At 46.4% G+C, this 13,144-nt stretch overlaps 1 protein-coding gene across 8 annotated transcripts in view; it reads left to right on the top strand.

Annotated features, from left to right (window-relative positions):
* Window positions 1-4,404: 4,404 nt before the first annotated feature.
* The window catches only part of KMT2A (lysine methyltransferase 2A), an 80,526-nt gene continuing 71,786 nt past the window's right edge, over window positions 4,405-13,144 (top strand). For 3 of the 8 annotated variants that reach the window (XM_070273677.1, XM_070273679.1, XM_070273680.1), the window contains exons 1-2: window positions 4,436-4,898; window positions 6,988-7,086. In XM_070273677.1, coding sequence (XP_070129778.1) covers window positions 4,467-4,898; window positions 6,988-7,086 — 531 coding nt within the window. In that variant the 5' untranslated portion in view covers window positions 4,436-4,466. Of the gene's footprint in view, window positions 4,899-6,987; window positions 7,087-7,663; window positions 7,759-13,144 lie in introns of those variants that run through there. The other 5 variants (XM_070273683.1, XM_070273678.1, XM_070273681.1 and 2 more) reach the window with 3 other exon arrangements.

Genomic DNA, 13,144 nt, shown 5'->3' on the forward strand with positions numbered 1-13,144 from the left:
ACCCTGGGCAGGGGATGGGGGGACACACCACAATAGTGGCTTGCAGTAAGTAGTCTTTCCAGGGAGGGGAAAAGGGAGTGAACATCTAGAATCTAAAGGTCCCTTCAAACTAGAAGTAATTCATGAGTTTGCAGAAAGGGGCAACATTTGGGGTTCCCTTCTTAAAAGTTTCCTTTTGTCATTTGGAAACAATTTAAAATGTGTGCATTCTATAGGATTGGTAAAGATCGAGAAGTTAAAAACTCCTTTTTGGAAGGGTAAGGGGAAAGAGGCACTCTTAAACATTGCTGGTGAGTATATGAATTAGTACAATCTCTACGGGGGACGGATGGCAACATCTATCAAGTTATAAATGTACATACCTTTTGACTCAGCAATTCCACTTCTAGAAATTTATACTACAGGTATATTTGCACTTTTGCAAAACTACGTATGTTCAAGGTTATGCACTGCAGCATTGCTTGAAATAGCAAAAGTTTGGAAACAACTTAAGTGCTCACCAATAGAGAACCAGTTAAATAAATTGTGCTACAGCTATATCATGCAGTCCCAGGAAAGAGGAAATGCTGTTTACTGATCGGAATGATTTCCAAGATACAGATTTCCAAGCAAGATCTAAGAAATGGACCTGTTGTAAGAATATCATTTGTGGGAAAACTTCGATATGTATTTGCTTGTATAGGCACAGACTCTATCTGGAAGAATATACATGAGAGTTATAATAATAGCTGCCCCTAAGAAGAGGTAAGATATGACGAAGGGAGGGGAGGGTAGTTCAGAACAAGAATGAAGACTTTAATTTCTTTAAATTTTGGGGGTTTTTTGAGGAAGATTAGCCCTGAGCTAACATCTGCTGCAAATCCTCCTCTTTTTGCTGAGGAAGAGTGGCCCTGAGCTAACATCCATGCCCATCTTCTTCCACTTTTTTATATGTGGGATGCCTACCACAGCATGGTTTGACAAGTGGTGCCATGTCCACACCTGGGATGCGAACCAGCGAACCCCAGACCACTGAAGCAGAACATGTGCACTTAACCGCTGTGCCACCAGTCTGGCCCCAATTTCTTTAAATTTCTAACCATATGAATATATTAGGTATTCAAGTAAAAGAAATTGAATTAAAATTTAAAATAAAAAAATAAAGCACATGCAGTTTTGTACCTTATAAGTAAGGCACAGAATGTCTTTTGTTTAATATATTCGCATTGTTGTGCAGCCATCACCAACATCCATCCCCATAACTCTTTTCATCTTGTAAATCTGAATCTCTGTACCCATTAAACAATAACTTGCCATCCTCCCCCATCACCTGACAACCACCATTACACTTTCTGTCTTTATGATTTCGACTTCTCTAAGTACCTCGTATAAGTGGAATCACACAGTATTTGTCTTTTTGTGCCTGGCTTATTTCACTTACCATAATGTCCTCAAGATTCATCCATGTTATATTATATTGCAGAATTTCCTTCCTTTTTAAGGCTGAATAATATTCCATTGTATGAATATATCACATTTTGGTAATCCACTCATGGGTCAATGGGTTGCTTCCATGTTTTAGCTATTGTGAATAATGCTGCCATGAACACGAGTGTACAAATATCTCTTCAAACTCTACTTTTAATTCTTTTGGGTATATACCCAGAACTGGAATCGCTAGATCATATGGTAATTCTATTTTTAATTTTTTGAGGGGTTGCCATGTTTTCCACAGCGGCTGTACCATTTTACATTCCACCAACAGTGCACAAGTGTTCCAATTTCTCCACATCCTTGCCAACACTTGCTGTTTTCGGTTTTTTGATAGTAGCCATCCTAATGGGTGTGAAGAGGCATAGTATGTCTTTTTGGGATATTGGTGTCAGACCTCAGTGAGTTTTGGTCCTGCTACTTACAACCTATGTGACCTTGGACATTACTCTAAGCCTCAGTTTCCTCATTTGTAAAATCAGAATTATCTCAGAGGGTTGGCAAGAACTGAATGCACATAAAGCACTTAGGCTCACAGAAAGTACTCAATAACAAAGTTATTATTATTTCTGCCTTAAAAGCTCCAACAATAAACCAAATTCTGATTTGCCCTGGCTCCTTTTGGACTAGTCTGGAGGCAAAGAGACAAACTAGGTGATTTCTCAAGGAGTTTTTCTACAGGGAGACTTCAGTCTGGGGACTTCACACAATCTTCACAGACACTCTTCTTTCCTGCTGCCCCCACCCAACCTGCAGTCCTCCCACCTGTGCCAAAAGGAGTGTGCTTGAAGTGAGGCGGTTACTCAGAACCCAGCCAGTTTGTTTTCTCAGGGGTGGAGGACGGGAAGAAATCCTGTTGACACAGTTATATAAAGCCTGTCACTCAGTCCCCTGCCTATTACCTCTGCAGACCGTTATGCATATTAAAGAAGTTGGGGGGGGGCGGCAAATACAAAAGAAAAATAAGCAAGAGAGAGTGAGAGAGGGGACAAATCAGGATGCTTGAGGGAATCCACGTGGTCGCCAATCTGTAACTGATCAGAGCTACACTGAAGCAAAACCCCCCTCGCCTAACGCTAAATGTATTGCAATGGAGAAACCGTCCACAATGGGGTGTCTATGTCCTTAGCAGAGTCCTGGGGCTGCCGTTTAAGAGACTCTCCCGCTACTCCCACCCTTTTTGCACCTAGAAAACCACGCGATGTAACAACGGAATCTGGTTGTGTGTGTGCGCTTTGCAAACCATCTGGGCTCCATCCTGCGCGGTTGGAACGACGATCGATCCGGGACGAGTTGGGGGAGTTGGAGCTTGCCTGTGTCTCCTCCCTTTCTCTGCTCCCCTCCAGCCCCCACCTCTTCGTTCGCTCTGCACAAACGTTTCGCGGGTGGAGGGACGTTGGTTTTCAGCACCAGGAGGCCGTGGACCTTCTCTGGAGGCGTGCAGTGCACCCTCCAGAGGGCCAGAACTGATTGCAACCTGCTCACCACGACCCTCCCCCTCCTTCCCAAATTCGCCGCCCCAGGCTGTAATATTACATGCAGTGCGCTGTACCGGTGCGGGAGTCGAGGAAGGCTGCGTGACCTTCCCGCGAACTCCACCTCGGCTGGGGGGTTGGAGGCTGCCCCGGGGCCTGCAGGCTGTCTATCGATCCCCCAGCCTCAGCTAACGCAAGTTCTCCCGGTACCAACCCCTCCCTCCCTTCTCTCTGCTTTCCCAGCCTTGCAGGCTTCTAACGCCTAGCTTAAGGCGCCCTCTCCTCTTTCCCGCAATAAAGTAAACCGGGTGGATATTCATCCCCCGCCCTAACCCTCCTCCTTCCTTCCCCCTCCCCCCTCAGCCTACTAACCCCGCGCACAGAGCTCGCCGCCGGCGGGCCCCTTCCACCCAGTGTATCATAATGCCCAACGCTCTTCTCCTCCCCCTCTCTTAATCAGAAACGTGCTCGCGAGCCCCCCTCCCTCTGCATGCATACATTAGGGTCTGCTTTGCATGCAGCGGCAGGCAGAGAACTGAGGAAAAAGGGGCGGGGGCGCTTTTGCCCGCCTCTTCCCTCCAGGCCCCGTTAGCCACCCAGCTTCAGCTTCGTTGTAACACCGCCTCGTTAGCGGAGCACGCCGTGGCCCCCATGCCCGGGCTGGAGAAAACGTCCCAACTCTCTGCAGAAGGGCAGGAAAGCCAGGGGTTCCTCAGTCTCGAGTGCATAGCAGGGCGAGGAGGCGGCGGGAGAGCCGCCGCTTGGTGTGTGCATTTTGGAGAGAGCTCCAGCATGAAAATGGGAGGGGCTCTTTTTTTCTATTTTTTAAAGCGCGTTCATTGAGGGCCTTTCTATTTTGCATATAGTAAACTGGGCAACGCTTCCGTTTTGCCTGTAGTACAATAAGGGCTCTTTTATTCTAGAAGCGTTGGATTAGGGCTAACCCATCTTGTATCCGTGCCTCGAGGCAGAGAAGCCCCGCTCGTCCCCGACCCGGCAGCCGCGCTACACTGGAAGCCGCTCTCCCGGGCGGTTCGATTCCCAGCGCATCCCGGGAACGTGTGTAATCCGCCTCTCGGCTCTCGAGGCTGCAGGCGGCCCGGCTCCCTCCGCCTCCATCCTCCCAGTCGTCCTCGCCCCCTCCCCCTCTCCCCGGAACCCGCGCTCCGCGTCGGGCTCCTGGGCTTCCTTCCCCCCCCTTTTCCCTAGCAATGCCGCTCCCGGAGGGCGGGGCATGCACTTATCCAGGTTGCGGGGCGGGCGAGCGGGCGGGCGGCAGCGGCCCGGGCCTCGGCATGGCGTAGCCGCGGCCCGGCGAGAGGCGCGGAGGCCCGAGCCGGGTATACAGGTTGCGGGGCCGGCGGGCGCGGCCCGGCGCTCTGCATAGCGGCCGGCAGGGTGCGGGCGGCCGGCGCGCCAAGCGGGTTAGGCAGGTTCCGGGGCCCTCCGCCCCCCCCTCCGCCTCCCCGCCCCCCTGTGTTGTCGCCTCTCCCTCTCGCTGCTTCACTTCACGGGGCGAACATGGCGCACAGCTGTCGGTGGCGCTTCCCCGCCCGACCCGGGACCACCGGGGGCGGCGGCGGCGGGGGGCGCCGGGGCCTAGGGGGCGCCCCGCGGCAACGCATCCCGGCCCTGCTGCTTCCCCCCGGGCCCCCGGTCGGCGGCGGCGGCCCCGGGGCGCCCCCCTCCCCCCCGGCTGTGGCGGCCGCGGCGGCGGCGGCGGGAAGCAGCGGGGCTGGGGTTCCAGGGGGAGCGGCCGCCGCCTCAGCAGCCTCTTCGTCGTCCGCCTCGTCTTCGTCTTCGTCATCGTCCTCAGCCTCCTCCGGGCCGGCCCTGCTCCGGGTGGGCCCTGGTTTCGACGCGGCGCTGCAGGTCTCGGCCGCCATCGGCACCAACCTGCGCCGGTTCCGGGCCGTGTTTGGGGAGAGCGGCGGAGGAGGCGGCAGCGGAGAGGTAAGGGGGCGAGGAACCCCCAGGTCCGGGGTCTCGACCCTCTGCGGAGCCCCCTCCCCTCCCCCATCCGGGATTGTGGAGCATCCCAATTCTGGGACCATTCTGGGGTCCCTGACCCGGGGCAAATGGCCCTCCCATCTTGGGACCCCCATACATGGGTGCAGACCCCCAGGCGCCCCCACCCCGGGGTTTGGACCCATCTCGCTGAGGGCGTTTGCCCCCCACCCTCCTTCCCCTGACCCTTCCCCAAATCCCTTGGCACAGACCCCTCGCCGGGGTTTCCCATCCCGGGACTGAACCCCTCCTCCCTTTCACAGATTACCTCATCCGAGCAAGATTCCTCCCTCCCTCCCTCCTAGAGACCTGATCCCGCCACATCCCCGCCTCCCTCTCTGGGCAGATGTTTGACTCCTGGGGCAGTTTTCCTTTTGGGCATCTCTCGGGTGATGGCCTCATCCAGGGCCACGTTCTTCTCCCACCCTTGGGGACCGATGTCCCTTCCAGCACCTGGCTTCCGAAAACCTGATGAACCCTCGCCCCATCCCCAGGCCAGGTCCCTACACTACCAGCCACTCCCCCTTCCTTCACCTCCATCCTCCACCCCACCCCAAGCAGATAGATCCTCCCTCCCGCCCTACCCCACCAGGGAAAATCTACTTTCCTCTCCACCTTGCCTCCCTTCACCTCCTTCCCCTCTGAAGATAACGGTGATCTCCTCCTACAGCAGTCTGTTTCCCCCATCTTACAGAGCTGTAGTTTCTAGCCTATTGGTAGCAGGGAATTACTCTAGCTTCACTCCACTCTTTCCTCCTTTAGAATGAAAGACTAGTGGCATATTTGAGGGGAAAATAGTGCACTGTCCCCTAGGCTCAGAGAAGAGCAGCTTTCCACCATTCCCCCTGGAGAGGAGGCAGGCTTTCCCTCCAGCTCTGGGGAAGGGGGCCCCTCCGAGGGGAGGTATTTGTGGGGGGACTTGGGCAGCATCCTCCCAGGGGAAGCAGCTGCTCTCCTACCCCACCCACTGCGCTTGTGAGCACGCAGTCTCCGACCCCAGCTCCCTCCCGCCCTTCTCCTTTTCTCCGTCATTTCTTTATTGATCCACCTTTTCCTAGGCCAATCCTGGGGCTTGGAAGGGGTGGGGGAAGCGGGGTTGGGGTGAGGAGAGTAGATAAGGGACAGTTTTACTTAGTGTGGTGGTGGTGGTGGTGGTTGCTTTGGGTTGGGAGAAAGAGGTGGGTTATGAAGCAAAGTTATTCCTTAGAAGGAAGAGTTAGGGTTCTCTCTCTGATTCTAATAAGGGGACCCAAGGTGGATGAAGGGTCAAGAGCTTTGCCCCTTGCCCATCAGTACTGGGGCGAGAGTGGGGATGCTTTGGTAAGCATTATTCAGCCCCCTTCAGCAAGAAGGAAAGTTGCCCTGGGAAGGGAAGTTGAGTTCAGGTTCAGCCAGTGGCGTTGCGCATTTGTTTTCCATTGGATGCAGAAGGGGGAGTTTGAAATGTAGGGGAGGGGAGAGAATGGGACTGGGGATGCTAGGAGGAGGAAGAGCAGCTGCTAGGGGCTAAAGCGAAGGGGGGTAGGGGGTGCTGCTCTGGAGTGCTCTTGATTGAAACAGAAAGGGAAAGATAACAACCAGCCGTTTCCTGCGTGCTCTGCCGTTGGTGCACACAAAATATCCTGGGCAAACCCCTTGTCCCCTATTGTGCCCCGCACCCCCTTAGATATACGGAAAGATCCTGGGAAGAAGGGGAGGGAGGAGATCCCAGGGACCCCGGCCGCTCCTTTCAAGGAGCTGGCATTTTTTAGTTGTTAGTCTTCCTGCCTCCTTTTTTAAATCGTTTCTAAGGCAGCCTGATCAGGAGACTGACAACAACCCGCCTTCTGACAGAGCAAGGAGGACATGATGGGGGCGTGTTCCTTGCTATGTAGCTAGCTGCAGCGTCCCTTTTCCCTGCCTCTCTCTACTCTCTCTCCACCTCCTTTTCCCAGCCTTCAGAAGGCAGCTGCAGTCAGCAGGGTTGTTTGAGACTATTTATTGGTTGCTGTAGATTATTATTTTTTTTTGAAAGGCCAATTCTGTATTTTTTAAGCTAACAACACAGATCCCATGTAGTTGGAGAACCAAAGGCCTCATACATGACAAAAAGACTGAACCGTTCAGGTTACTTGCATGGAGTTGGTGCTTAAATGTGAGTTGATTTTGCTTTTTTAAAAGATACAGCAGCAAAAAAAAAAAAAAAAAATAGACTTACTGACATTTCATTACCTGCTTATTTTCAAAATTGAAACTTGCCTGGTTATGTGTAGAATTTTAGCCCCATGTATATTTGAGTATAATAAGAAAGTTTCTATTAGGAGAAGTTAGTTTGTTTTAAGGCGATCCTGAGAAGCATTTTCTTCTTGTGTAGCATGCTTATGTATTTTGTATTGAAGGACCAAGCGTTCACATTCCAAATGTTGTTATCACATATTCAAAAGCAAAGTTTTATGCTGACAGCTTCCAATCAGAGCTTTTCAAGAGACTGGTTAGAAAGAGAGCCACCTGGATTCAGGGACCTAATGTCTGGGCACCAGAATATTTTATCTGTTGGTCTTTGACGAATCACCTTTAAAGTTTTAATCAGGTGCTAACATTTTCTTATCCATTGGCGTTATTTTGCTAAGCAGTAGTCTGTAGGGAAAAGCCTGTCAGAGGAATTGCAATTATTTCAAATAAGATCATATTTATATGCTTTTTTTTTTCCTTTAAAACTTTTGCCTGAACAGTAGTTGCTACCTCACTATGGGAAGAGTGGTTGACTCCTTACATTAAACTTCAGCATTATTTCTGAATTGAGCTGGAATGACCTGTTGTTCCATTGGTAAGCTTTTTATGTCGTAGTTGGAGGCAGTCTAGTGTGGGTTGATGGTATGCGTTGATTCGTGCTAACCCACAGTATGGTTTAGTACCATAGTGATTATATCCTTTGACCTGGTAGTTTTCGGTGTAGAAACCAAGCATTTTGTTACAGAGTCCCTCAAATCAATGATAAAATTCCAAAAGGGAGTTTTAGGATTCCCCTGGGCTAACATACTTAGGAATTCTAAAGATTGTTTCTCAGAATTCATTCATAGCTGTGTGTCAAGTCTTGTCTGGATTCATTAAGAAACGGTTTTGTGACCCAAAATGATTCTAGCTTCTTTAAATTCTGGTTTGCTTTAAATGAATAATGACTATAACTTGTCCATAACAAAATGTAAGTTAATACTTAGAGAATTGGTTAAGTTAAGGTGGTTGAAAGGTGACTGAACTTCCAGATCACTTCCTGATTTACACTTCTTTAGCCTTGGGTGGCTTGTCCTTCACTGCCACAGGTTCCTAACTCCGTCATGTTGAATAGCTCTCTGGGTAGCAACTACATGTAAGAGTTCTTCATGACCAAATGCTGTCAGAATGGGATTACTTAAAAAAAATGTATAGGTGTCGCTGGCCTCCTGTTTAAGCTTTCTGTATGACAACTGAGAATTAAAGTTTTATTATATGGAGCACTGTAAGAAATCACAGTGGTCTGCCTTTTTGCCTTCCCTCTCCCCCTGCATAGAATCAGTGTCCTGCTTTTCTGAAGATTGTCTCAGTCAACAGCATCCTTTCTGTTGACTGGAATTTGGGCTGTTTTAATGTTAACCCCAGAAATGGTTTATTTATCAGCAACTAGTCTTTGTTTATTAATTTCATAATCCGGTTACCTTTCTTACCGCCTCACAAAATGTTAAAAGCAAAATTTCCACCCTGATCATAACATGGCAAACTTTAGTTAGATATAAATTGAAACTGATTACAACATTGGTATGTGTTTGTGTTCATTTGAAATGGCGCTTTAGTTGAGGTGGACTAAGGTGGGCTCTTGGGTTGGTCTTAGAAAAGATGGTCCTGTAGTTGGAGAGTGTGATTTTTTTTTTTTAATGTTCATTGGGCATATTACCAAGAGTGGAAGTTGCTCCTTCATTACCTTTAAAGCTAATCCTGAGCTTGGCAGAAGGAAAATGAAGGGGAGAGCACGGTGGAATAGAAGAAGCCTCAGAGTGGAAGTCAGTGGACATGGGGTCTCCTAGCGCTCATCTCTCTCATTGACCAGTTACGGGACCTTGGGAGTTCACTTTTAACCTTAAACTTCTGATCTGTAAAATGAAAAGTTTGGGCTAAATATTAGCTCATGAATCTTTTCTGCTCCAGTGTTCTGATTCCTTTCTATTGTATTAATTTTTTGGTCAGGTCAGAACTTCTTCTTCTGAGTTTTTTTAAAGCATCAGAGTCAGTGTGCATGTTTGGTCATTTTTAATATCAGATTGTACATTTGCCCATTTAACTGGCATTATTATTGGGGAGAGAAATTTCCGCTTGGTGGGAAAGTTTTCATTGTATGGGCAAAATATAAGGACTTAACGGTGTGGAAAAAGTTCTTTGCTGAAGTTGACTAATTTCATTTATAAGAAAATGAAGATCAAATTTTAAATACAACTCATTATCTGGTGTTTAGAGGTCTTCTTGTTTGGCTAAATTTGTGTTCATGTTTTCAGTGTTGTGGATTCCTGACTGTCCAAAAGGGAAGTTATTTTCAGTCTAGGTGGTGTATTCCTTTAGGTGTGTGAGCTTTTAAATGAAAAGAAAAATCTAAAACGCAAATGTATATATGAATCCAAAGTGATAGTCCCTACTTTTCAAGGAGTAGTTGTTAATATGCCCAGAAATGTAGTACTTTGGTTTGTACTGAGCATCAGAAATGCAGTCTTTAGAACTTTTCTTCATCTTTCACCGAAAACCATATGACATGTCCCCATCTCTACCTCCCATTTAATTATCTTAAGGCACATGCTCCTGTAGGAAATCATCATTCACAAAATAGTGATTTATCTTCTGATGGGAAGTTGAGAAGAGAAAGTACTCCCATCTTAACTCAGTTCCCATCTCTGCTCACCTGGAGCTGTCCTTCCGGAGGGCAGCTGTGCAGACTCAATACCCTTTGCCTTCCTTGCCCTGTGGCTAGAGGGGGTGGCAGCTGTGCTTTGCTTGCTCTGAGGCATACAGACTGTAGTGCTCTCTCTCTCTCTTTTGGAGACTCACTGTGTTTTAATTGTAGGTCTCCTAATTAAGATCTCTTTGTGCCTGCCCACATTCCACTAGTGTTGGCACAGAACCTCAGCTTCCTTCTAGCACTTAACTGAAGGCCTTCAGTCAGGCCTTTTGTGAATATCTTGTCTCTTTCCATTCTTCCTTTGCTAAGGTGGAGAGCCCAGTGGCATAGACCTTTAAGAAAGGGAGAAGCTTTGTGACTATCGCTACTTTGGGTGGAATTTCTTCTAGGATTGCTGCGGTGGGACCTTCTTTTTGTTTGCATATGTTATTTTCAGGGATTAAGAAAGGTTAAATTACTAATGAGTCTGACATGACGTACCTACATTTTAATTAGATTCTTAACCCTGTAGGCACTTGTAGGAAAGAGGAAGCTAAAGGGTTCACTGTTAAAAAGTGTTTGGGTATTATCTAGATTGGTTTAAAGCTTATAAATAAAATCTTATCTTGGAGTAAATCACAAACTTGTGATTTTTGTGGATGGGTATGTTGTGAAGACACTCAATCAAATGAAATTATTGATTGCTTCTAAATTGTATCAGATTTTAAAACAGGCTGAATGAAAGTTAACTTTGAGCCTTGAGTTAACTTTTTTGATTAGAAAAGACTTCAGGAAGTTCTAGAAATTGTTGAGTTAGTTAAGAATACTCTTGTAGGCTCCAGTATTTCTTGAGAAGTTCAAGAATTGGCTTCTAGAGTAGGCTCAGAATAAAGTAAAATGATTTTTCTGGAAAATGTAGTTTCACTTTAGTTTCCATTCTATTAGTGGTCAAAATACAGCGTATCCTTTAATGAGTCTCTATGTGTCATGCTAGAAGACACGCAGTCTTTAGTAAGAAAAAGGAATCTTAAATCCTTCACCTGGACCCAGACGCTTTCATTGATCACATCAATATGAAGCGGGCAGACAAAAGGCTACTTTTTTTTTTGTTATTGTCACTTCATTGGTTGTGAAGAAGGCCTGAAGAAGGAAGTACAGGATCTTTATGGCATGCATTAAATAAAGCTGGAGGCCTGCGCTCTTATACCTGAGTGGGTGGTTTTATGGCCTAATTCTCTAATTGCTGGTATTTATGACAGTGTGGATGCTACTGGCCCTGTAGCTGAGGTGGATTATGTTGGGAATAGGGAGAGAGAAGGGGTCCTTTTGTTAGCCTTTTCATTTTCCCCCTCAATAAGGTCTCTGAGAAAGCCCCGAGGAAATACACAGACACTTGGACCAAGGGAATGACATCCATAAAATGGTTCTTTATGTTTTTGAAAAGGACGAGCTGCTTTTCTCGACCTAGCCAAAGAAATCCATACCAGCACTGTTAAATATTTCAGTGAGCTTCGTACTTCGTCAGGTTACACACCAGGGGAAGCCAACCATGAGGCTGTAGCCACCGCCAGACGTTTGCTTTGAAAGACCAGCACATTTGAAAGAAGAATTTTGTTGTGTGATTTGTAGTTGTTTTGGATGATATAAGTCCCCTTGTAGGATTAGTACGAAACTTCTTAGAGGCTAAACTTGGTTTAACTTTTTAGATGTTGAATATACTACCCTAATGAGTTTTAGTTGTAAGGAAACAGTTAAAGATATAAATGTAAGAGTTAGTTGGCAGTTTTCTATGCCGCGTATGAAAATTCCCCTTTCTTTGAAATGAGTAGTTGTGTTTCTATTTGACAAATAGACTGAAGGGATTTCCCCAGATAGCTTACCTTTAATTATCGCTACAGCAATGCCGCGTGTGGTCCCAGTGAGTAGGATCTATTCCACTGGCATTTATTTCTGGAGTAGGAGTTTCTTCCGTATAGTTTATCTGTTTTCTTGCATTTCTGTTTTTGTGTTTGGTTGGAATGTTTGGGTGTAAATGTGTTGATGACTTTCAGCAGTCAGAGCTTTGAACCTTTCTAACGTTGGAACTGTTTTACAGAGATCCAACCTTTCTGATACATGTTTTGCTGAAGCATCGTTGTTTCATTCTCATTTTACAGCATCAAAGTAATTGCGGCTTTCTGTCTTGAATTAGGAGAGTAATATTACTTGTGAGGAGTGTTTTTGGAGAATATTTTTTTCATTAAGCTCTCCTTTGCACTATCTCAGTTCTAAACTGGGGGGAAGTTAATCACTAATATCTATAATAAATATCTACACCTGGAGGAATAAATATTTACACATCCCTCTATTCAACTTTTGTCCGTCCATGAGTGTTGACTAATTTTTAGACCAAACACAAACATGCAACATTGTCCCTAGATTATTGCCTTTAATTATAAGCAGTAAAACCATGTGGATAACGTCTCTTTAAGCTTAGTTAATGAGGAAATCCTTTTGTAATCTCTCCGGCTAGGATTTTTAATTTGTGCATATATAAATACCTTTACAAAGGAGGGGGAGAATCTCATTATCTAATCATTAATAGTGAGATAGTATAGCACAGTAATTAAGAGGTATTAAGACCATGGGCTCTGGATTTAGACTGCCTGGATTCAAATCTTGGCTCCACCATTTATTAGCTGAATGACCTTGGAAAAGTTTCCTAACCTCTCCATGCTTCAGTTTCTTCATTTGTAAATTAGCAGTAATCATGCTTCATAAGATTATTGTGAGGCTTAATTGAAATTATGCATGCAAAGTACTTAGCACTTTGCCTGGTACACAGGAATCCCTAATTATTATTAGGACTCAGAGATTGAAAGGACACAAGTGCTGTAATTTTTTTTTCCCACCAAGATAACTGGTTTTTATTACTTTGAGGTATACATGTGTATGTGTACACTTATATACCTACTGGAGTGCTATAATCTTGACTTTAGAATGTTCTTGATTTTGGTCAGGGTGTCAAGTTTATCAGTAAGCTAGGTGGAACCAAACCAAAGGCCACCCATGCATCTTGGTAACAGTAGGTACCATTGGTGTCCAACTAGAACATAATTAGAGATAAGGCAAAATAGGGAGGAGAAAGAACAAGACAGTAAATAGGCAGGTAGGATACCGAGGAGTACAGTGCCTCCATGAGTTGCATAATTTTCAGGCCAAGGCAGCTCTTTTGGAGTTGCTACTCTTGGTCTCTGTAACTAGTGTTCCTTATCTTTTTATGAGTACCAGTTCTTCGTGACCCCCTACAACAATGCTGAGGCTCTTCAGGGTTCTT

The sequence above is a fragment of the Equus caballus genome, chromosome 7, assembly GCF_041296265.1.
Source record: "Equus caballus isolate H_3958 breed thoroughbred chromosome 7, TB-T2T, whole genome shotgun sequence".
Classification (NCBI taxonomy): domain Eukaryota; kingdom Metazoa; phylum Chordata; class Mammalia; order Perissodactyla; family Equidae; genus Equus; species Equus caballus.